Genomic DNA, 23,861 nt, shown 5'->3' with positions numbered 1-23,861 from the left:
CCCTAAATGGTCCCCTCAAGGATCAAACTCCCAACCCTGGGTTTAGCAGGCCAATGCTCAAAACACTGAGCTGTCCTAGTTACAGTGATGGGAGCTACATTTTAGTATAGACGCGTACACAGTTAAATTGCCTTGTGTCGACCTAACTCTGTAGTGTAGACCAGGATTTATTTGTACCAATGGCCCCATGAGGTTTCTGCAGTTAATGGAATTGTGAATTCCCATCCTCTTGTCACTTAAAGTAAGTATTGACCTAATAAAATCCTTGTATGAAAGGGGCTATTGAAATATATATTTAAGCTCATGGGGACCCTTTGGACCTTTGTTTTTGGTCTCTATTTCTAACCATCAAGATGGCAGTTGTGGTGGTTTTTGAGTGGGCCCATAAGTTTCGGTGAACTCTTCTAGGTTTATATAATGTATTTTTTATGTAGATAAATTTTTAAAAGGAGGTTTATAAAATACAATTCTATCCAGTCGAGCCAAGTGAAATTTGGAAGAGACAGATTGATTGCTTTCCAGAGTAATTTTCTATAAATTAGCTAACAAAAGAGGTTTATGCTATTCTATCAAGTTTTGTTTGAAAAGGTCCTAAGACGCTATCCTTTTTGTATTTTGTGTGGACTCCATAAAGGAAACCAAAGCCTCAGTCATTCTGTTGTAGATTTTATTAAGTAGATCTTAATGATGTACAATTATCTGTCCAATGAATGTCAAAGGACATTGTGTCTAGAGATGGAGAACAGGCTTTATTTGAATTTTTAATAAAATTTGTAATATAGTATTTTGAGGTTCTTCTTCAAGTGCTTGCTCATATCGATTCCAATTAGGTGTGCGCGCGCTGCGTGCACACTCGTCGGAAGATTTTTACCCTAGCAACACTCGGTGGGTCGGCTGGGTTGCCCCCTGGAGTGCCGCCGCTATAGTGTCATATATATACCCCTGCCGACCCAACGGCCCTTCAGTTCCTTCTTACCGCCTGTGATGGTCGTTGGAACTGTGGAGCGCGGCTTTGCTGATCTCCACATCCCTAGCTTCTCATAGTTCTTTGCTCTTTACTGAGTTGCGTTGCTCTGCCTCGGTACAACAGGTACTCTTGGGCAGTAGGAAGCCTTCCACTAGGATGACACATCTCGCCAAGTGGAAGCGTTTCTCCCACTGGTGCGCTCAGAGTAACTTAGTTCCCAGACAGGTATCTGTCCCTACTGTCCTGGATTACCTCTGGTCCCTGAAAGAGCAGGGCCTGGCGGTCTCTTTTATAAAGGTACATCTGGCAGCTATTTCCACCTTCCACCCAGGCGAAAGTGGCCATTCAATTTTTTCTCACCCCATAGTTTCCAGGTTCCTTAAGGGATTGGAACGCTTGTACTCTCAAGTCAGACGCCCAACCCCTACCTGGGATCTAAACCTGGTGCTAGCCAAGCTTATGGGGGCCCCCTTTGAGCCTCTGGCCACCTGCTCGCTGCTGTACCTTTCCTGGAAGACAGCCTTCCTCGTCGCTATCACCTTGGCGGACAAGTATCGGCGCTTCGGGCCTTGACAGCGGATACCCCGTATAAAGTATTCCACAAGGACAAGATACAGCTGTGACCGCACCCCTCTTTCCTCCCTAAGGTGGTGTCTGCTTTTCATGTCAATCAAGATATCTTCCTCCCAGTCTTTTTCCCGAAGCCGCGCTCATCGTGTCGGGAACAACTACTACATACCTTGGATGTCCATAGGGCTCTCGCTTTTTATATAGAGAGAACCAAACCCTTCCGACGTTCGCCTCACCTCTTTGTAGCGGTGGCAGACCGCATGAAAGGCATGCCGGTCTCTTCCCAACGAATCTCATCTTGGGTGACATTCTGCATCCGAACATGCTATGAATTGGCTCATATTCCGGCTAGCCATCTCACCGCCCATTCTACTCGGGCGCAAGCCTCTTCTGCCACTTTCCTGGCCCATGTCCCCATCCAGGAAATATGTCGGGCTGCTACCTGGTCATCGATTCACACCTTTGCCTCACATTACGCATTGGTTCAACAGTCCAGAAACGATGCAGCCTTTGGTTCAGCAGTTTTTTGCATTTTGCAACGTCTCACTCCAACCCCACCGCCTAGGTAAGGCTTGGGAATCACCTAATTGGAATCGATATGAGCAAGCACTCGAAGAAGAAAAGACGGTTACTCACCTTTGTAACTGTTGTTCTTCAAGATGTGTTGCTCATATCCATTCCAAACCCGCCCTCCTTCCCCTCTGTCAGAGTAGCCGGCAAGAAGGAACTGAAGGGCCGTTGGGTCGGCAGGGGTATATATCTGGCGCTATAGCGGCGCCACTCCAGGGGACGACATAGCCAACCCACCGAGTGTTGCTAGGGTAAAAATCTTCCGATAAGCATGCACGTGGCACGCGCACACCTAATTGGAATGGATATGAGCAACACATCTCGAAGAACAACAGTTAAAGGTGAGTAACCATCTTTTTTTGCACCCCTAACAGATGCTGTAGGTTGTATACTTTCTTTTGTAGATCCATTGTTTTTGTTTAGCACTGCTGTTGCACAGATGTGGAAAAGGGGGACAGAAAATAACTGGTCCAAGACACAAGTATCTACAACAGTGATACTCAGTGTTATTGGAGCAGGATGAAGCTGCAACCCATCAGTCTCCTTTTTATTTTTTTAGTTCCAGTGTTAAATATAAAATTGAACATTAGTGTTTGAGTATTGCTACATTAGTGAATTTAAAACTGGTTTAGTGAAAAGTTGAGCTGTCAGAGTTTTAGATTATAAAAGCAACATTTGGGCTCAAATTTTAAGTAGATTCTTAGAGCTTCATTATTTAGATTGCTTTTATGCCGCTTTTATACTCAATTTGTGAAAGATCACAACATTTCTTGTTTTAAGTCGGATAGACAGAATTATGGTGCAAGGTGGTTCTTGTGAAAGTTAGAGGTTAAGAATCTTGCAAAGATATCAGAATTTTTCAGGGGGTGTGTGTATATTTATGTTGAAGAGCAAAGTAATAGTTTTGCTCCAGTTTGAGCTTCAAACAACATGCCACCTCAGAAAAGTAACTTAATTAAAAACAGATTGGCAATTTAGCAATTAAGACAGGATTATGATACGGGTATTGTGGTTACCTTGCTACTATTTAGATGTGTTTGGCAATACGATTAATCAACTTGTGAAACAATTGTGCATTTTGTGACACCAAAGGATAGGTGGCGATATACTGGAGAGCTAGGCTCTCTTTAAAACCAGACCTGCGGGGATTACAGTTTCAGTGCTCCAATACCACTCCCAGAATTCTTTTCCTGAAGTCTAAATCAGTTTAGTCCATGTTCTGCATTCCACTGGATTAGGAAAATGCCCAGATTTTTAAATTCTTTTGGTACACTCTGTTTTAAATGTACAAAATGTATAATGTTAATGTATGCATGGAAATTGGCTTTAAATAGCTGCTAGTTGCAGCAAAACAAAGGAAATACAATGAATCCTGTATTGGTCTGAAGAATATTAAATGACTAGTTCATCCTAGAATGTTCAGGGAAGAGTTCAGATACTTCACTTAACTACAGTTATAAATTTATGAAATTAATGAGATTCAATCTTTTTACAGGAATAGCAGTTTCAAGTTTCCATTATTAAAGGGTTAGGTCAGGTTATTTTCAAGTCTCTGGAAACTGCTTTAAACTCAGACTTTCTTTCCCTGGCTACACCCTAGCTTTAAAATGGCTCCACCCTAAACCAGTTTTAGTTCAAAGCTCTGTCAGTTTCCCTTCCCCTCCCTGCATTCTTTTTTCCCCAGGCTCCAAAGCTCTCCTCCTTCCCCCTATAATAACAGCCATGTTTCTGCTAATCTGCTTTAACTCCACAGATCAGAGAGCACTTCCCTTCTGAGTGTCTTTATTGCAACTTTAATGTATTTGCCTCTTGAGTTGAGGCTATACCATTCCCTAATCTATACTTATCCAACTTTTAAACAAAAATTATATTACCATTTTAATCTTTGAATCCAGCCTTTTCTCTTAGTTATAACCTCTTTTGAATATTGAATGAATAGAGAATATTTTAAAATGTGAGTCAAATGTTCAGACTGTTAAAGTATTTTCTCATGTTTTGTGAATCACACATTCCTGTAAACTGTTCAGTATTTTCATCTTTATAATGGAAGGGGCAATTTTGCATTTATGTATGATATGTAGGAGTTCATTTTTTGAATTCAGTGGTCTGCAATCTGAAAAAAATCTGACATCTAAAAGTACAGTGTAGTTACTACTGCTTTTTCTGAGTATTGATCACTTCTTAAAACAAAATAATTATTTTAAAAAGGATTTTGAAAATCTCAACATTCTGAAATAAAATGCTAATCCAGTGGGGGCCATTAGCCCCAGTGGACCTGTCATTCAGTGGTAACATCATTTATTTATATTTTATCATAGCTTTGTGCGGTCCTGTAAAAAAAAAAAAAAAAAAAGGCAGATAAGGTCTCAACACTGAGAAACTTATAATATAATACACTTTGTCTAGAATTTTAGGAAATATTTAAGATTCAAGGGGTTAAATAAACATACAGTAGTAAACTAGCATTTGCAGTATTGCAGAATGGTACCATGTCATGTTAAAGGAGGGTGAATTATCCTTAAATTCCTATGGATTATTTGTTAATCTGTTAAACCTGAATTTAAATTATTTCTGTCTTGTGAGAGTGTTGGAGGAAGTTTTCTAATTTGGTGAAAAGGTCTGTGGTCTGTAACATGGAGTCTTCCTTTTGAAAGCCAATCAAGCTATCATTGGTACTTTACCGGTAATAATTTTTTTTCATAATTTAGTTTTGTAGTGTGGAAAGAGACTTGTGTGTCTGACCAAATAATTTATTTTTCAGATTTATATGTACGAAACATGTAATTATAATAGATTATTATATGTAATAATCATCATGGACTGTGTTAAAAGACATTAGCTTTTACACATGACATTCTCTTAAGGAAATGAGGGAGATACGGTCTAGATTAAATACCGTATATACTCGATCATAAGCCGGTTTGTTTATAAGACAACCCCCCCCCAAGATAAGTAAAAATGGAAATTTTTTATAACCCATTCATAAGATGACCCTATAATTCAGGGGTCAGCAAACTTTAGCTCCCGGGCCATCAGTGTAAGCCGCTGGGGGGCCAAGATGGTTTGTTTACCTCGAGCGTCCGCAGGCACAGAGGTAAACCTAAATAAACTGACGGGCCGGGACAGCAACTGGTGGGGAAATTTTTTGGGGTGGAGAAGCTGGGAGTCAGGGGAGTAACCCCCGTGACCACTCCCCACATGACCCCACCCCTAGCCCAGGATCCCCACACTATCCCCATCCCATCCCTTCTCATCTTATCTGGGGAGGGACAGGGGAGGATGCCTCTGACCTGGCTGGAGCTGCTCCGGCAGGCTGGGCAGCACAGTCACAGCCTGCTTCAGTGGACCAGACCAGGTGGCGTGGTCGCAGCACGTTTCATTGGGCCGGGCCAGGCGGCACGGCCGCAGCGTGCTCCAGCGGGACAGATGGCGTGGCCACCGCCTGCTCTGGGAGGTGGGACTGAGTGGCATGGCTGCAGCCTGCCAGCCTCGGAGCTGCAGCTGCTTTGGAGGCTGGGGGCAGAGCAGCGTGGCCAGAAATGGAGAGACTCTGGCCCCGCCTCTTCCCTTCTGCCTCTGCTGGCTGTGCTGCCTCTCCTTGCTCCCTTTGTTGGGGGGAGAGGCTGTGTCCCATCTCTCCCTCTCTATACCTGTTCATAAGCCGACCCCCATCTCTGGTGCTTCCCTTTTTCACTAAAAAAATTTGGCTTATGAGCGAGTATATACGGTACTATAAAGTGAATGTGCAACTGGCTGAAAAGACATAATCAGAGAGTAGTTATCAATGGTTCTCTTTCAAACTTTGAGGACATATCTAGAGAGGTCCCACAGGGGGCTGTCCTGTGTCCAATCCTATTCAGTATTTTCATTAACAACTTGGATGATGGAGTAGAAAGTACACTTGTAAAATCTGTAAAAGCAGCAGAGAGTCCTGTGGCACCTTATAGACTAACAGACATTGGAGCATGAGCTTAGTCTATAAGGTGCCACAGGACTCTTTGCTGCTTTTACGGATCCAGACTAACACGGCTACCCCTCTGATACTTGACTTGTAAAATTTGTGGATGACACCAATCTGGAAGGAATTGCAAACACTTTGGTGCCTGGGAATATAATTCAGAGTGATCTTGATAAATTGGAGAATTAGTCTGAAATCAACAAGATGAAATTCAGTAAAGACAAGTATAAAGTAATGTATTTAGGACAAAAAAAATCAAATGCACAAATACAAAATGGAGAATACCTGGCTAGGCAGCAGTACTGCAGACAAGGATCTAGCTGTTTTAGTGGATCTCGTATTGAATGAGAGTCAACAATATGGTGCTGTTGCAAAAAAGACTAGTGTTATGAGATGTTTTAACAGGAGTGTTGTATTGTAAGACACAGGAGGTAATTGTTCTGCTCTAATTGGCACCGGTGATGCCTCAGTTGCAGTATTGTGTCCAGTTTTGAGCACCACCCTTTAAGAAATTGGAGAGAGTCTAGAGAATAGCAACAAAAATAAAAGTGTGATAACCAAGAATCCAGTATAATGTGCCTGAATTCTGTCATACAAATTAACTGCAGTAAGTGAAATTAGTAGCTCTGCTTAATAAATAGTGACCTGTAGAAAAGTTATGTCTGCTAGGAGTTTTCATTTTTGCCAACTAAGGATTATTTGCCGCCTCACCCTGGAGAGCCATCCTGAGGTAAAATACAGTAACTCCTCACTTAACGTTGTTGTTATGTTCCTGAAAAATGCGACTTTAAGCGCAACGATATTAAGTGAATCCAATTTCCCCATAAGAATTAATGTAAATGGAGGGGGGGTTAGGTTCCAGGAAAAAAATTTTCACCAGACAAAAACCTATATATTATATAGATATACACACAGTATACATTTTAAACAAACAATTTAATACTGTTCACAGCTATGATGATTGTGAAGCTTGGTTGAGGTGATGAAGTTAGAGGGTGGAAGCGGGTGGGATATTTCCCTGGGAATGCCTTGCTGCTAAATCAGTGGTTCTTAAACTTTTGTACGGGCGACATCTTTCACATAGCAAGCCTCTGAGTGGGGCCTTCCCCCCGTTATAAATTAAAAATACTTCTTTATATATTTAACACCGTTATAAATGCTGGAGGCAAAACAGGGTTTGGGGTGGAGGCTGACAGCTCGCGACCACCCATGTAATAACCTCGTGGCCCCCTGAGGGGTCCGAACCCCTGTGCTAAATGATGAACTAGCTCTGGGCTGAGCCCTCAAGGGTTAACACGTTAATATAGCCTCTCACGCCACAAGGCAGCAGGAATGGAGGGAGGAGAGATAGCATAGCAGACAGAGACAGACACACACCTTCTGTGTGGGAGAAAGAAATGCACACTGCCCCTTTAAGTAAGCTGACCCACTCTTAAGTACATTGTCCTTTTTATGTGGATCAGGAAGTTGAGACAGCAGCTGCTGCCTCAGGCTCTCTGTCTCTCTCCATCCCTGTCCCCACCCTGCTGTATATGGAGAAAAAGGGGTAAGCGGGGTGTAGGAGCAGGGGGGAGGGGGACAACCTGACATTAGCCCCCTTCTCCCCTGCCCGCACACAGCAAGCAGGAGGCTCAGGGAGCAGCTCCAAGGCAGAGGGCAGAAAAATCTCTCTCTCTCACTCACTCACACACACACTCACACTCACACTCACACACTCTCTCTCTCTCTGCCCAATCCCGTTTAAAAGAGGTGAGCTGGGGGAGGCAAAGAAACAAAAAGCACTTGCAAATCAGTGTTGCCTTATATCAATTTAGCTCTTTTCACAGTTTGTTCTTGTTGAGTATATTAAAAGTGGAAATGTGAGTGCATGTTTTTCCAGACCTGCTTCATCTTCGGCACCTTGAGTAAGTCTAGTATCTTGCAGATTTTCACCAGTTCTGGACAGTTTGTTCTCCTAAAACTTGACACATTTAAAATAAGCAGTTAAGTGCATTTTGGAACAATTAAAGGGGGTTTCTTCTGCTTCCTGAATTTGGTTGAGGTAACAACATAAATACACCCCAAAAATATATGTTCTGATGCTTTTAAAGGGACATGAAGCCAATATAAACCCCAAATTTAGGTTTACTAGTATGTATCTATACATAAATAAATGGGTTTTTGAAACTTTGCTTAAGACCTGTAGAACTGACATTAAATTCCAATTAAAAGTTCTGTTTTACGCAAACATGAGGATTTTATAGACGTTGACTTTTCCAAGAAACTTAACAGAAATAAAATTCAGAAATCAACACACACCTTCAATATCCGTATCTATTGTCTGGTCTCAGTCAGGATCCACATGAACTTTCAACAAAGACTTTCATACAGCACATGTGGTAGGATTGTGTTTGCTCTCCACTGACAGCAGTCAGTCTCCTTTATGGTCACATTGGATGCTCACTGGCCAATTAAAGGACTTCTATTTGTAAATTAGCAGACGCTGGCCAATGGCACATGTTTCCTTATTACCAAGTGGCATGATGTCATTTTTAAACAGTCAAGTTATAATGGGGAGCCTTACATATCAGGGTGAGCAAATTTGGGGTCTAACCCTGATTTTGAGAGTTGGATGTGGCAACAGTTTTAGCCATAAAAGGAGTCCATATTAATGCTTTATTTTTTCTGTAAAGCTTGTTTGTTGTGTATCATCTTCCCCTCCATTTCTCCAAAATATAGAGAACATTATTTTTGAAATGTTTTATTTTTATTATAGCTAAAATAAATTAATACAGTGTGCACATTGATTAAAAAAGATGAGGAAAAGCCCACACCTCTGTCTAATGTATTCATCAATATACGAAAATAATTTCCTTGATACAAAATATGTCCCCAGTACTTCCAAATATCACTTGTAATATGGCACTTATCCAAAACCAAAGTTATAACTAAGTTTAAAGGTGTGGCATAAAGCTGGTTTAGATGAAGTACCTAGCAGTAATTTATAAATTTATACGGCATTCTAAATGCATTTGTTATTTGCAAAGGGAGCCAAAGCTTTTTATCAAAAGGACATTTCTGTCAAATGAGGTAAAACATTACATGCTTGCTGTCCATCACTTCTTTAAATCTCTCTAAGATTACAATATTTAAGATTATTTTCCAGGGTCTGTATCTTCTGATGTAACAATGTTATGCTTTTTAGGCATTTTAGGAAGGGGTTTTCAGCTCTCTTCCTGAGTTTGTAATTCAGTCAAATTTCTTCAAAGCTTTTAACATACCCACAGACAACACTCTCCCTTTCCCATGCCCACCTTCAGTCTGTCATCTGAGAGTTGGATGCATCACCATTTAATATAAAAAATATCAAATTTAATGTGAAGACTCTTTATTGTGTGAAGACATAATTTTGTTGTTTGAGGTTTTACTAATTTTCTTAACTGATCAGGAAACCTCACTGAATCAGAAGATGAAACGTTATCTCCTAATGGCATTAGACCATGTGATGTAGCTGGGACAGTCATTCTTTTACAGGCACCCTCTGGTTTTTTTGGTCATATAATTGAGAGAGAGAACTTCTCCATTGAAGATTTCATCATGTACCCATAAATAGGTTGATGATAGTAAATTAATATGACAGTGTCTCAGAATCATACCAAAAGACTGTCTTCATCCCATTGCAGACCTCCAGAAATCAAACAGCTTTATCAGAAAGTTCTAGTTCTGAAAGACTAATTTTAATTTTCATCTTTCCTGCCCTTTCTCTCTCAGCTGATTTGGGGCTTTGGACTTGAAGGGCACCTTAAAGGATGCTACTTTCATATAGTTGTCAGACTGGCTCCCATAAAATACCTCCTATTTTTGTCTGCAGAATTACCATTATAAGTACAAAGAGCTGTCCTTTGTCTCTTTCCACCATCAAGGGTATTCATTTTGACAGTGTTTGCCACCGTTTACTTGGCATCCAGCTTTGATGCTGACTTTGGGCCAGACTCTGATACCCCCCGTTATGTTGAGTAATGCCGTACTCCACAAAAAGTACCATTAACTTCAGTAGGGCTACCTTTAGAATAAATTACTATTCAACATGGTTAAGGATATCAGAATCTGACCCTTTGAGGGCAGTTTTACTATCCTTGTGGTGTTAGAATTCCTCCGTCCAACTTCCTGGGTGCTGCTTGCTAGCATCTTGCAAGTACAATTATGCAGAAGTCATTTTTAATCTTTTTGATTTATTCATACACTGAAAGTCTGACTTTGGCAGTCCAGCTATGTTCCCCTTGCCTCCCAACGTATTTTCACTTCCCACTCCCACACAAGTTTGTAAATTGCCTTCAGATAATTATATAGAGAGCGTTAGGAGTGGATGAAAAGGACATGTCCCTTTCTGTAAATTGGCTTACATATCAGAAAACCCCAAAATGAGATGAATTTATCAAGATACAAAGGCTTGTACTCTAAGTATTAATCCGATGTCATCTGTTAATGTCACCTATCTTTAAACTAGCATTTACAATCTAAGTTCTCTAGTAGTTCTTCTAGACTTGTCTATTTTAAAGAACATGCAATAAAATGGTAAGAATACGTTTTATAAATAACATGTTATAACAATGTAAAAAATGTTGTATTACAAATAATGAACCATACAATCAGAAGGCCTCAATCCTGCAAATATTTGTGCATGTAGTAGAGTTTTATGCGCATTAGTAGACCCCCTGACATCAATCCCATTGATTGACTTCACTTTCATAATGTTAAGCATGTATGTGTTCACAGACTTGGGGCCTAAATATTTTAGAACTTGCTTGACTTTCCAGCAACAATAGGCTGGCCATAAATGCTACGTATGGAACTTAATATAATACTATGATAATAGTGCATCTTATTAGGGAAAGTATTTGAAAGAAAATGTCTTTTGGATTTTGGACCTTTTTTATTATGGAATCCTATCTTTTTTTATTATTATTATTCAGCTGTGGGCTTTAGATATTCTTTTTTATTGAAGATAAAACAGAGTTGTAGACTGTCCAAGTTATTTTCTTACATAAGTGTTAAAACAGAGGTTGACACAAAAGTTGTTTATATTTAACTCTTATTTATTTACTCTAGAATGTGCATATGGGCCCTATCTTAATACTGCTCTATAGCTCTAAAGAAGCTTTGGTCTTTCTAGGGGGGAGTGCTATATAAATACATGACTTTTTTTTTTTTAACAGTGAATTATAACTTAGTGTTTCAGTACCTTCTGTTTATTTAAAGTTCCCACCTTTATCTTTTCCCCCTTTTTCTTTAAAGTTCTGTAGGCTGATTTGTCTGAAGTTGTCCATAGGTCTCGTATTCTACCAGATATAAAGCACCCAAGAATATATATGCTGATAACTAAAATATTCCATGTCTAGCTCTTACCGGCATGGATATTAAGTCCTACGCACCTTGCTACTCTACCTACTCTATCAGTCTTCTCTTGGAGGTCCGTCTGAGAGCTTGAAATCAGGGCGATGTCATCCGCAAAGTCACAGTCTTCAATATGACCAGAGGGTCCCCATGCGATCCCTCTTGGCCTATCTTCAGTGACTTTCCGCATCACCCAATCTATGACCACAAGAAATAGAATGGGCGAAATAACGCACTCTTGTCTAACTCCCGTTCTCACATGGAACCACTCGCTCTGCTGTCCTTCATGGCGAACACAACACTTATTGCCGGCATACATATCTTTGAAGATGTTAATCACTTTCGAAGGGAATCCATATATTTTTAAGATATTCCAGGGTAATAGGTCGTTATTTTAAAAGCATCAGGTACATTTTTCAGGCTCTTGAAGATTGGAATTATGTAGCCTTCTTGTTTTTTGTTCTGATATTTTTAGGGTCACATTATCACATCTTATTTTTGTTTTAATTCTTCACTGGAAACTTCAAGGGGTAAATACTTCATGTTTTTCTGGACAGTACATTCTTTTTATAAATAGAGCCTTATCTAAAAAACTTATTAAATCTGACTTCTGCTGCAAATAATTGTCCAGGATGCTAATATGTTTTAGTTGATGAAGGTGGGTTTTAAATGCTCACTCTCACAGATACCGCTCCCACAGTTTAATTAATTTTTTCATTTATCTGTGTCAACTTCTACCAGCATTGTAACATAGTTCATGAACTTGTTCTTCTCCTTATTGCAGCAGTAAATTTTAATCAAGAACAGAACAGTTTTTGGTTCATTGGTTACATGACATAGGTTTGGTGGATGATTATTGAGACAGGATAACTAAACTAAAAAATATTCTGTTCTCCTGTAGCATTCTTTTGTATATGGTCCAGAAATATTAACCCCCCGTTTTTTTGGTTTTTTTTGCATGGAGCATAGTAATACCATTTTCTAATCCAAATATGAGGCAGTGATTATAAAACAAAGAAAGAGAGGGGGGAAAAGTAATGACTTTTTATATGGCTTGAGTGAGAAATGCATGTCCAAGGTCAAGTTGCTATTTTTTTTTTTTAGAGCAAAATGTTTTAAATAAATTTGCATCTCGCATGTGGTCTGCAGTGTTTAATGCCAAGTTTCTGATCCTTTAAAAATTGATGTGAGATTTGGTATTTGCTTTTTTAAGGGTCTCTAAACCTGTATATTTTATTAATTGCAATTATTATAAGATGTCCGAAGACTTCAAGCAACCCAACAGCTACATGCTCTAACCCAAGTGTCATCTTGATGTCAATCATGGACAGACATGAGCACTACCTGTCTTCCTTCAAAGTAGTATGATTGACGTAATTGCATTACTGTCTGCTCACAGATGTCACTCAAGCTATCAGATCCAGGAGGCTTAAGTTAAGTTATACCTGTCATCCTCCATAGCTTCCCATTAGACTGATTCTGAAGTTAACATGGAAGTCTGCAAAGAAATTCTTAAAAAGTTAGTGACTGTATTTAGACCTCCTCCATTGGAATCATCCTCTTTTAGTGTAGGATCTTTTGCATTGGGTCCCAAATTAGCAACTTGAGAGTTTTGAAGTGGTCATTGAGCTCCTTGCCTTTCAAGTCAAACGTATCAGCTGCATTTCAGTGCATTCCATTATGGCTCTAAACCCTCAGTTTGGTGGCTGGACTTCTGCAGAATATAGGGAGAGGTTTAGGGTATGTCTACACCGTCCACGTGGCCGCGCTGTGACGTGGGCAGTGTCGTCACGCTTTATCACCGGGGGGAGAGCTCTCCTGGCGATTAAAAAATAACCACCCCAAACGAGGGGTGGTAGCTTTATCGTTGGGAGCAAGCACTGTCTATACTGGCGCTTTTCAGAGCTAAAACTTTTGTCGCTCAGAGGTGTGTCTTTTTTCACACCCCTGAACTACTAAAGTTTTAGCGCTGAAAGTGGCAGTGTAGACACAGCCTTAGTGATTGCTAAGACCATACTCCATTTTGCATCAGCTACATTTTCTTGAGGTACCAAATCCCAATAGTGTCCTCAGTCTGACCTGATGTGACACCTGAGTAATGTGTTCTGACATGTGGCTCTTGCTTCTTTCATGCTACAGTTATCAAGAACACGTCATGCTAAGTGTTCAAGATAACTATATAGCTGCACAGAATGAGAATTGTGTGTTCTATCTGGAGATTAGCTGATCAAATATCCCTGTGGGAAAGGGTTCAGTAGCGACACTAGGTTTTCTAGGGAAGTTATTCAAAGTGTAAGCTTGCTCCTTTGAAACGTTACATTACAGCCCTTCTAGACATAGCTCAGTCCAAAGAGCTCAGGTCTACTTGGCTGGAATGCTGAAAGAACAGCTAGAAGATATTTGCAACAACCATACTGAGAATGATAACCTAACAGTCACAACAGCATTTGTTGTTCTTGTGGTATCCTTTTGCATAATACACTCAAAATATGCTGAGATCTCAGTGATATGGCATCTTGAATCACGTGGCTGTGACACATCTCCTCAGAAAAGATTGTTATAAAGAGGACAGTGATCAATTGTTCTCCATGTCCACCAAAGGTAGGACAAGAAGTAATTGGCTTAGTTTGTAGCAAGGGAGGTTTAGGTTAGATATTAGAAAAAAAACTTTCTAATTATAAGGATAGTTAACCACTGGAACAGGTTTCCTGTGGAGGCTGTGGAATCCTGTCACTGGAAGTTTTAAAGAACAAGTTAGACAATCATCTGTCAGAGATTTCTTAGGTATATGTAATCCTGCCTCAGTGTGGGAGATGGACAGGTGACCTCTTGAGATTGTTTCCAGCTCAACATTCCTATCATTCTGTGATTTACCTGGAGTTGGTAAACAGTCTGACCTCAGACATGGACTTCCAAATTAGTAACCAACAACAGAACCAAATGTGTCATAAGTTTCAGAAATAGTAGCTGAACTTGCTCAACCACTGTTTATGAAACAATATTTTCAAATGATTAAAATTAATTTTTGAATGTATTTCACTGGTTAGTATCATGTATTTGGAAATTTAAAAAATATAATATTGCAACTTTTTTTTATGGAAGGGGCCCCCGAAATTGCCTTGCCCCCTGAATCCTCTGGGCGGCCCTGATAACTGTAGAGTAATGCATATTGGAAAACGTAACACCAACTATACATATAAAAGTATGGGGTCTAAATTAACTGTTAACACTCGGAGATCTTGGAGTCATTGTGGATAGTTCTCTAAAAACATCCACTTGGTGTGCAGCAGCAGTCATAAAAGTTAACTATCTTATGTACCTACCAAAGAACAAAAAACTGGTTTCTTGTCACTTGTACTCCTCAGCAAAAATAGTGTCCAGTTCACTTCTATCCAAGTAGAAATTTATGTGCAGAGGGCTTTGTCTGTGTTGGTTTAGGAAACTGCTACTCCAGCCACTCTGTTAAACTGCTTAAACACTGTTCCTAGAATTGTGCTAATGCTTACCGTGGTCAGCATAGTTAGGGATGAAGTGTGTGTGTCGTGCACTATTCAGCTAGAATGTGTGGTCTGTCTCCAACAAGATGCATGTAATTGGACTTCATGTGTAAATAAGGATTTTCCCAGTTAAACACTGCTTTTGGAGTTTCAGGCGTGTATGACCTACAGTATAGCAGAAGCTGTTAAAAGGAACCTCATGCTTTTTAAAAAAAAAAAAATCTTTGAGCAGACTGAATTTCCTAATAAAGATTTTTCTGAAAGCTTCAGTGTCTGGAAATGAGGGTGGGGCAGTGGAATAATTGTGGGAGAATTATTAGCAGATACTAATGAGCTCAGTTTTTCAGAACAGCATTTTAATTCCATGTGTAATTTTCTGGCGCTAACCAGGATTTCCTGTGAATGATACAAAAAGATGCAGAGAAATGCCTCTCTTTGGCAAGCAAATGTCATTTAAGCTCTCATTGAGGGTGTGTCTACATTATAAGTGAAGGTGTGAGTGTAGCATGAGTAGGCATATCTGTGCTAGATTTAATCTAGCTTGCATGGATAACCGTAATAGTGAAGACGTGGCAACTCAAGCTACTAACCCAGGTATGTACCCAGGTTTCCTGATGTGTTGTAGTCAGGTTGTTAGCCTATGCTGAAGTCCTTGCTGTCACATCTACATGACTATTATCAACAGTACTAGCTAGATAAAAGCAAGCGTGGTATGCTTAGTCACACCTTCACCTGCAGCATACACATACCATAAACATTAGGTGAATTAAGGCTTATTACATTCCTCCTCTCCTTGGATAATTAAAAAAAAAAATTACTGGAATTTGGTTGACTTGAATTTGAAGGGCCCTGATGAACTCATTAGTTCAGGGGTTGGGAACCCTTTTTCTATCAGGGCCACTGACACACAGGAAAAATGAGTTGGCCACACACAGCCCTGCGGGGGAGGGGGGAAAAAAGGGGAGGGGTCATGAAGGCTCAGGGCTTTCCTCTGCAGCGCGGCGAGCCGGTGCTTGCAGTTCCAGCCCCGCGGGGGGTGCGGAGGCTTGTGGCTTCCCCTAGGCTCAGGGGTGGGCCCAGAAATGAGGAGTTCAGGATGTGGGAAGGGGTGAGGCCTCCGGCTGGGGATGTGGGCTTGGGTAGAGCTGGGGTCAAGGGGTTTGAAGTGCGGGAGCAGGCTCAGGGTTGGGGCAGGGGGTTGGAGTGTGGGCTCCAGGGGGGACTTTGAGTGCAGGAGAGGGCTCAGGACAGGGGGTTGGGGTGCAGGTGGGGGTGCAGGGTATGGGAGGGAATCAGGGTGTGGGCGGGGATTCAGACCTGGGGCAGGGGGTTCAGGGTGCAGGTATTTACGGTGGTGCAGCAGGGCTAAGGCAGGCTTCCTGCCTCTGTGATGCTCCCAGAAGTGGCCGCCATGTCCAGCCCCTAGGCAGAGGGGCTAGGGAGCTGTGCATGCTGCCTGCAGGCGCAGCTCCTATTGGTCGCAGTTCCCAGCCAATGGGAGCTGCAGAGCCGGCACTGGGGGCGGAGGCTGCATGTGGAGCTTCCCTGATTGCCCCTGCTCCTAGGGGTCGCAGGGACATTCTGGGAGCTGTGCAGAGCCGACCGTACTTTTAATGGCTTGGCAACCCCAGCTTTCTCATGCAGCTGGGTGAGCTGGTGCTCGTTGCCGAGGTGCCGAGACCCAGGGCTTCTGGCCTGCAGCGTGGAGACTAGCCGCGGGCTAGATGAAATGCAGCAGCGTGCTGGATCTGGCCTGCCTGCCATAAGTTCTCCACCCCGCCTTAGTTAATTGGGCAGCGATGGATACTTTAGGTTCATATGATTCTTTGCTAGCAGATTAGAAGAGCTGTTATGTCAGATGAGAGAGGGATTTTGCAAACTTAATTAAGAGGGACTTTGTTTGGGGTTTATTGTTTTGTATTTTTATTTTGTATTTTTTTAGTAATTACATTAGTGTGATTAGTTATTTTGCCTTAATGTATATTTGATTAGGTCATTTCAACTATAAATACTGGAAGCCCTAAAGTAACTATTTCATTGGCTGCCTGTAATCTTGGCTTTTGACGAATACTTAATATCTTTTTGTGGTTACAATTAATCTGCCTGTGTTTTGGCAATTAGTGTTTATGTGCAGCATGCAGCAACACATTCTGGAAACTGTCAGTCAGCATCTGTAATTGGCTATGGAAAAGAAGTGAGAAAACTGGAAATGTTTTACTGCCCAATATTTGGCAACAGTCATTGTTGTCAAACATCCTTTCAGGCCTGAATTCTTTGCCACCTCATGCAAAATGCACTACAAACAATGCTGGTAGGAGTAATAGGTTTTAAAGATGTTTGTTAAATTGCCTTTTTAATTAGCCATAATTCTCTTCATTTCTTAATCTCTTCATGCGATACTTTATTTTTTAATCATTTTGATTAAAGGGACATTTTAAAAAATGCTTTTATGCTCTAATTATAAACACTAATAAAAATGTGGCTAAATATTAACATTTTAAATTTGGAAAACTAATTTTTAAAATACTTTTTTCTAAAAGAAACTAAGACTGTTGAGCTGACTCTCCAGAAATAAAATATGGGGAGGGAGGGAGGGAATAATCAGAAATAGTTCTGCTTTACAGAGGGAGAGAGAGAATATGTCTGCCAGCTGAATCTAAACACTGCTGTCATGTTAGTTGCAAAGCTTGCATTGCCATCCTTTAATTTCCCCTAAATCTCCAACAGTGTTGATTGAGTACTACAGAGTAGTGAATAGTTGTCATTTTTGAAGGAAGTGGAAGATGTAGGTATGGGACAAGAGCAGGCTATTGTTCTATCTTCATATATGCAATCCAGTTTAACAGAATAAACCTCAAAGTATGATAAGGACTCTAAAGTGCCCTGAGAGGCAGATATAAGATCAGAGCATATCACAAATAACTAACTTCAGATACACTTCTGTTTCAAAAAACTGTTAAGAGAAACTTCAAGTTGCATAGTTAAGCACTTAAAAGCCAAGATATCCATATGATTAACCTTAATTCTGCTATTGTTATGCAAATGTTTTGGGATAGTCTTTAGTCTCATGATCACAGTGTTTCTCAAATAGGGCTCTCAAGTGTAGGGTATTGCAGAGTTTCCTCTTTCACCCCTTTTATTCATGTGGCCACTAGGAAGGCCACGAAGATGGCATGGAGTACAGTATTTTAAGTATTTTTTATGAGGGTGAAAGCCAGCTTTGTCTTGTGTGTTCTGGACCAGTGGGTCTCAACAGGCGTCCGGGGCCCCCAGAGGGGCCTTGAGCAGGTTTCAAGGGGTCCACCACGCAGGGACGGCATTAGACTTTCTGGGACCCATGACAGGAAGCTGAAGCCCCGCCGCATGGGGCTGTGGCCTGGGGCCCCGAGCCCTGCCACTTGGGGCTGAAGTTGAAGCCTGTGCAACTTAGCTTCACAAGACTCTGTGACATGGGGCCTCGAGCAGGTGCCCTGCTTGCTACCCACTAATGTTGGTCCTGGCTTTTATATGCAGAAAAACAGTCGTTGTGGCATAAGTGGGGCATGGAGTTTTTTTATAGCATGTTGGCGGGGGGGGGAGGGCTCGGAAAGAAAAAGGCTGAGAACCCCTTCTCTGGACAATGCTGTTGAACACTTTTAGCCAGTTTTAGTCAGGTTGAGATGAGAGGTCATAGAGGAGGGCAGGTGAGTTAAAGCTCAAACTAGACAAACCTCAGGTGGTGCTAAATTGTAGGATGTCCAGTTTAGGATGATATGGAGAAATAACATAAGCCCCTTTGGTTGAAGGTATTTGTGACGGAATCCCTGGGATGCAGCCTGGGACTGTGGAACCGCTGTGCCCTCTTTACTCCCTGTTCTGGGTTGTCTCTCACAATGCCTTACTAGTGGCAAGCAGCAAACCCCCGCAGGTGCTGTTACCACTCAGTGCAACCGCACATGGAGCCCCACACCCAGCTAAATTGCATGAAGGCTCCCAGAGCCATTCATGAATCACACAGAGAAAGGCACCAGAGCCAAATCCCCCGAGCTCCCAGCCTTGTACCTCAGACATATATCGTTTTGCACTGCTCAAGACCCTTTCTTGAGCAATGCAAGTTTATTTATTGGTTCACCACTTCATGAATGGAAAGTGGACATACATGAGTCTTGGTAACTTGAGCATATTTACCAAGCACTTCAGGCAAACTCACTGGTAAAGATAAACAGTAAAACAAGTTTATTGATTACAAAAGATAGATTTTAAATGATTATAAGTGATCAGCAGAAAGTCAGAGTGGTTACCAAAATAAAATATAAGCACGCAGTCTAAACCTTAACCCTTATCACACTAGGCAGTATTTAGATCAAGCAATGTTCTCACTCCACTGGCTCTTACAGTCATTAATATACAGGTTTGTCCCTTAAACATGGGCCAGTCTCCTCTGTTGAAATCGTCTGTCTTCTCAACATCCTTGTTGCTTGCAGCGTAGGTGGGGGAGGAAAAAGGGCCCAGCATGGGGTGACTCTGTTCTGTTTTATACCCCTAGTCCCATGTGATTGGAGAACACAAATCCAGGCATGTCTCATGGTCACTGCTGAGTCCCCAGGCAAGGTTGAGCAATTCCCCTGGTGTGGCCTTGTGCAAGTGAGTCATTGCATTGTAGCTCCCTTGCTGGACAGTGGCTGTTGATAGTTGTTCTACACTTGCCTAGGTGTTGGTTATCTCCCTGGTTATTGTCTTTGGAGGCACTAGTATCTGGGCACTTCCCAAACCCATAGCATATTTTAGTGACAATCATACAACACAACTCTCCATAACTTCATATGCATTAATAATATATATTTAGATGTAACAATGGGTTTCAGCAGATCATAACTTTTCCCATGATACCTTTCAAGGGATACCTTGTATGCAACATCAAAATTATATACAAATGAATATGGGGGTTACAGGGTGCTCCCCTGGAGTGTAGAGTGTCACAGTATTCATCTGTTCTTAGTTTCTTAATTTTGGAATGGTCTTAGACCATCATTTAAAACACAGTGGCTTTTAGACACTCCATATTACAGCAGTGACCAATATGTCGTTTTTTGGTCTTCTCTCAGACAGGAGAGTGCAACCTTTGATCTCCGATTTGGATCTTGCTGCTGTTGTTCATAGCATTGTCACTTCAAAATTACATTACAGTAATGTAGAGCAGTGTGGTCTAGTGGATAGAACAGTAGATTGCAACTCAAGACCTGGATTCTATTCCTGGCTCTACCGTTAGCCTGCTCTGTGACCTTGGGCAAGCCACTTCACCTTTGTGCTCAGTTTCCCCATCTGTAAAATGGGGATAAAGATTGACCTCCTTTGTAAAGCACTTTGAGATGTAGTGATGGAAATTGCTATATAAATTATAATATGCTCTCTATGGGGCCACACATTAAATCCATTTGAAAACTGAAGCTTGTGTAGACTGCTACAACTCACTTGTTAAATGGTATATCTTGTAGGGGAGCACACAGCATCAGCAGTCTGATTTGCATTGGCTGCCTATTGGTTTGAGTGAATTTTAAAGAATTGGTTTTGACCTATAAAGTAATAAATCATTTGGGACCTGTCTACAGGAAAAACTGCCTCTCTCCCTATATGGTCCAGCCACACGTGCACTCTGCGGAGATACAGAATCCCCTTGATGGGGCATTGTCAGTGATGTCCTGCTGGCTTTTCAAAATAGCCATAATCTGTTGACTTTTAGGACATGCTGCACCGACTGTCCATTTACTCAGGATTTTGGCAATGGCTGTGTGTTTGAGATTGGGTTTTAGGTTTGTTGGGTATGTTTGGCTATTTTGAATTGATGGCTAGTTAACTTTGTTGTGTGTGTGGTCACTGTTGCTCTGTTGGGAGATTATTCCTTTGTGGAATATTTTAAATAATTATCATGATGGCTAAAGGTATGGATGTCATTTTTAGTAGAATAAAGAACATGCAAATGTAATATTTACAACTTTACATACGTGTGTATTATTTTCTAATATTCTTTTCGTTCTCCTGCACTTATGCTAATTGTTGTAATAGTCCATTATATTTTTTACTTCTGAGGCAATTAACTATGTCAGGTGGTCTGTTTTGTCAGAGTTTTTTCACAAGTACTCATGTTAAACTTCATTTATAATAGATGTGCAACTGTAGTTTATGGTATACTTTTAATATGAATGACGTTAGGGACCACGTGGAATTGTAGTAGACCTGTTGTTGCTCAGATTTTCCAAAATCTTCATCTTGGGGAAAAGACCAACCCTGGAAAATTTCAGCTGAAAAGCCACAATTTAAAGTGGTTGAAAACAGTTTCTGTACTAGTCTGCTATGATAAAATCTTAACTGTCATGGTCAGTGAAACTCTTGCTGTAGTACAAAATATGAATTGCTCAGTATAATCCAGTGAGTTACATTGATTATCCATCTACATTGTTTGTGATAGCTGTAATGTAACCACCTGCTTCATAGGACAACAGTGAAGACTACAACCCAAGTTGGTAGGATCTGGTGGAGAACCTTAACTGAATTGGTTCTGATGTATCTCTTGTAATTTGTAACGTGTACACACTTTCTGTTTCAAGATTATGGGTCATATAATATTGCAGTTCACCTTCAGGCTTTCTCAAGGGTGGAAGAGTTACTCTCACTAAATTTGTTTCTCACCATGTATTAGAATAAGTCTTTAGTGGTTGGTAACTGAAAACGTTAACAGAGTTTTTGCTTTAATTTTTGTGTAGTCTGGACATTAGAAGCATGTGAGTTGCATGTTTTGGGTTGAGTAAAAATGTGTAACTGTTTTAAATTAAAATATGTAACAGACAATAAAAGTTGAGACCCAAACCAGAACTCTGTACCATCTACTTATGAAAGCAAAACCAACAGGTCCTCTTCCTATGTTCTATTGTTGCCTAGCTGTTTAGTCCTAAGATGAGAAATGCACGTGGTAGATATCTCACCTTGAAAGTTTGAATTCTTTGTATGTTTCTCTAATGGTGTTTTTATTTACATAGGTGCTGATGTGACAGAACCCAGCAATTCAGATAACCGAGTGGAGAGATCAGACCTTTACGCAAATGTTGATGAAGCACTCCTAGGAGGTGATGCTAGCTACCTATCTCAGCCTCTTACCCCGGAGAAGGATGATGCACTTCAGGCTGCGACAGTTGCTAACCTGCGCGCAGCCCTCATGAGTAAGAACAGCCTGTTATCTCTGAAAGCTGACATGCTGGGAGAGGACAGTTCTCTGCTATTCGAGTACTTACCCAAAGGCACACATTCTTTATCTCGTAAGTTTATACTTTTATATTTTTGCTTAAAGATTAATTTAAAAACTAATTAGGGAAAAAGGAGGAAATTCAGGTCACTCTAGATTTATTACTCCTTTACTATTTATACCTATGTTAAACTTCTGTATAAATGCACATCCCTTGAGGTTTAGAATCCTGTTGTCTGTAGTGTTATGCAGCATAGCTCTAGTACCAATTGTTGGAAATACAAAAGGTATTAGGGAGATATTTATTACATTGATTTGGACATTGTGCTTATTGACAAATCACTAGCATGGTTTTACGTATTTAGAGAATATGGAATCTTTGACTTTTTCAGTTAAAGAAGGGATGCTGTGTAGGATTTGGATAAAAAATGAATCAATCTTAAATCCAGGTGGGAAGGAACTGCCACTCCAGTAAATTTTAAAAATAAAATGAGAGCTGTAGTCATGTTTGTAGACCCAACAAGCCGAATCCTTTTTTGCTTCTTCCTTTGGATTTTCTGTATTTGATAATGAACGAATAACAGTTTCTATAGCCATACTGACTTCCACTATGCTTATGCACAAAGAGTGATACTTCTTGTTTGTTTTGGGGTTTTATTTTCAGACTAAATATTTGATAATTACAAAAACTGGAATTGAGGAAGGAAGGGAAATTCTTGATAGCATCTTGCAACTAGTCACTTGCACATTTGCTAAGTATCCCCAAATAATCAGGGTAAAAGCGTTTACAGTGTTGCTGTGGCTGTGCTGATCCCTGGATGGTAGAGAGACAAGGTAGGTGAGGTAATACCTTTTATAGGTCCAACTTTTGTCGGTGAAAGAGACAAGCTTTTGAACTTACACCATGCTCTTTTTCAGGATAAACGTGACCATTCTGTTTATTCTTAACTTAAAACATACTTTCTTCAAGTCTGAAGTATGTGGAAACATCATAGTTCATAGGATGATTTCCTGGTTGCTTCAGGTTATGCTCTACTGGTTATGTGTACACACCATTAATAAGAACTTGAGTATATATGCTTGCCTATGTTATAAGGTAGTTCTATAGTTTCTTCTATGCATGTCTTTTGTAAAGTGTTTTAGATGAAACTTTGGTAGGCTGAAGAAAATAGAAATAACAACCATATATGCTGTACTGAGATGGTATTTTCAGTAGTGGGGGAGCAGAACGCTGGCCGGGGCATCGTACAAAGCAAAAGATGGCCATTAGCAGTATATGCACTTCCGACTTCCAGAAAGTGGGGGGGGGGGGAAACAACATCATTAAGGCAGCGAATGACCCAAATAAGCAAAGCGAAAAGAACATTTAGCACATATTTGATTTTTATTTATTTTTATTTTTGAAGGCCAAAATGTTTAGGTCACCTTTAAGCTAGCAATCAATCACCCGAATTGCATGATGAATTACAGTGCAGTGGCAATGCAATTAAAAATAACATAATGGCAAATCTTAATATTCCTTCTCATTCCCAAAATGAAAATAATTTAATTTTTTGTTGAAGTTAGTCTGGTTTTAAAAGTGAAAAACTAAAGGGGGTTGGCAGTTGTAATCTTTTTGTTTGTTGTTCATTAGTTTGTTTGCAACTTGGAGTTGTTTCATTTGTTTTTGTTTTGGAGGTGATGTTTTGCTTTTTTTTTTTTTTAGTTGCT

General features: G+C 40.5%; 1 protein-coding gene across 10 annotated transcripts in view; it reads left to right on the top strand.

The window, feature by feature from the left end:
• The window catches only part of ZBTB46 (zinc finger and BTB domain containing 46), a 97,094-nt gene that overhangs the window by 36,185 nt on the left and 37,048 nt on the right, over positions 1-23,861 (top strand). For 9 of the 10 annotated variants that reach the window (XM_044985397.1, XM_044985390.1, XM_044985393.1 and 6 more), the window contains one exon: positions 21,949-22,224. The exons of the other annotated variant lie outside the window; for it this stretch is intronic. In XM_044985397.1, coding sequence (XP_044841332.1) covers positions 21,949-22,224 — 276 coding nt within the window. The remainder of the gene's footprint in view (positions 1-21,948; positions 22,225-23,861) is intronic. 10 annotated transcript variants of the gene reach the window in all.

Source organism: Mauremys mutica, chromosome 13 (assembly GCF_020497125.1).
Source record: "Mauremys mutica isolate MM-2020 ecotype Southern chromosome 13, ASM2049712v1, whole genome shotgun sequence".
NCBI classification, from domain to species: Eukaryota; Metazoa; Chordata; order Testudines; family Geoemydidae; genus Mauremys; species Mauremys mutica.
The sequence above is the reverse complement of the archived record's forward strand: the minus strand, read 5'-3'. Positions and strand labels throughout refer to the sequence as shown.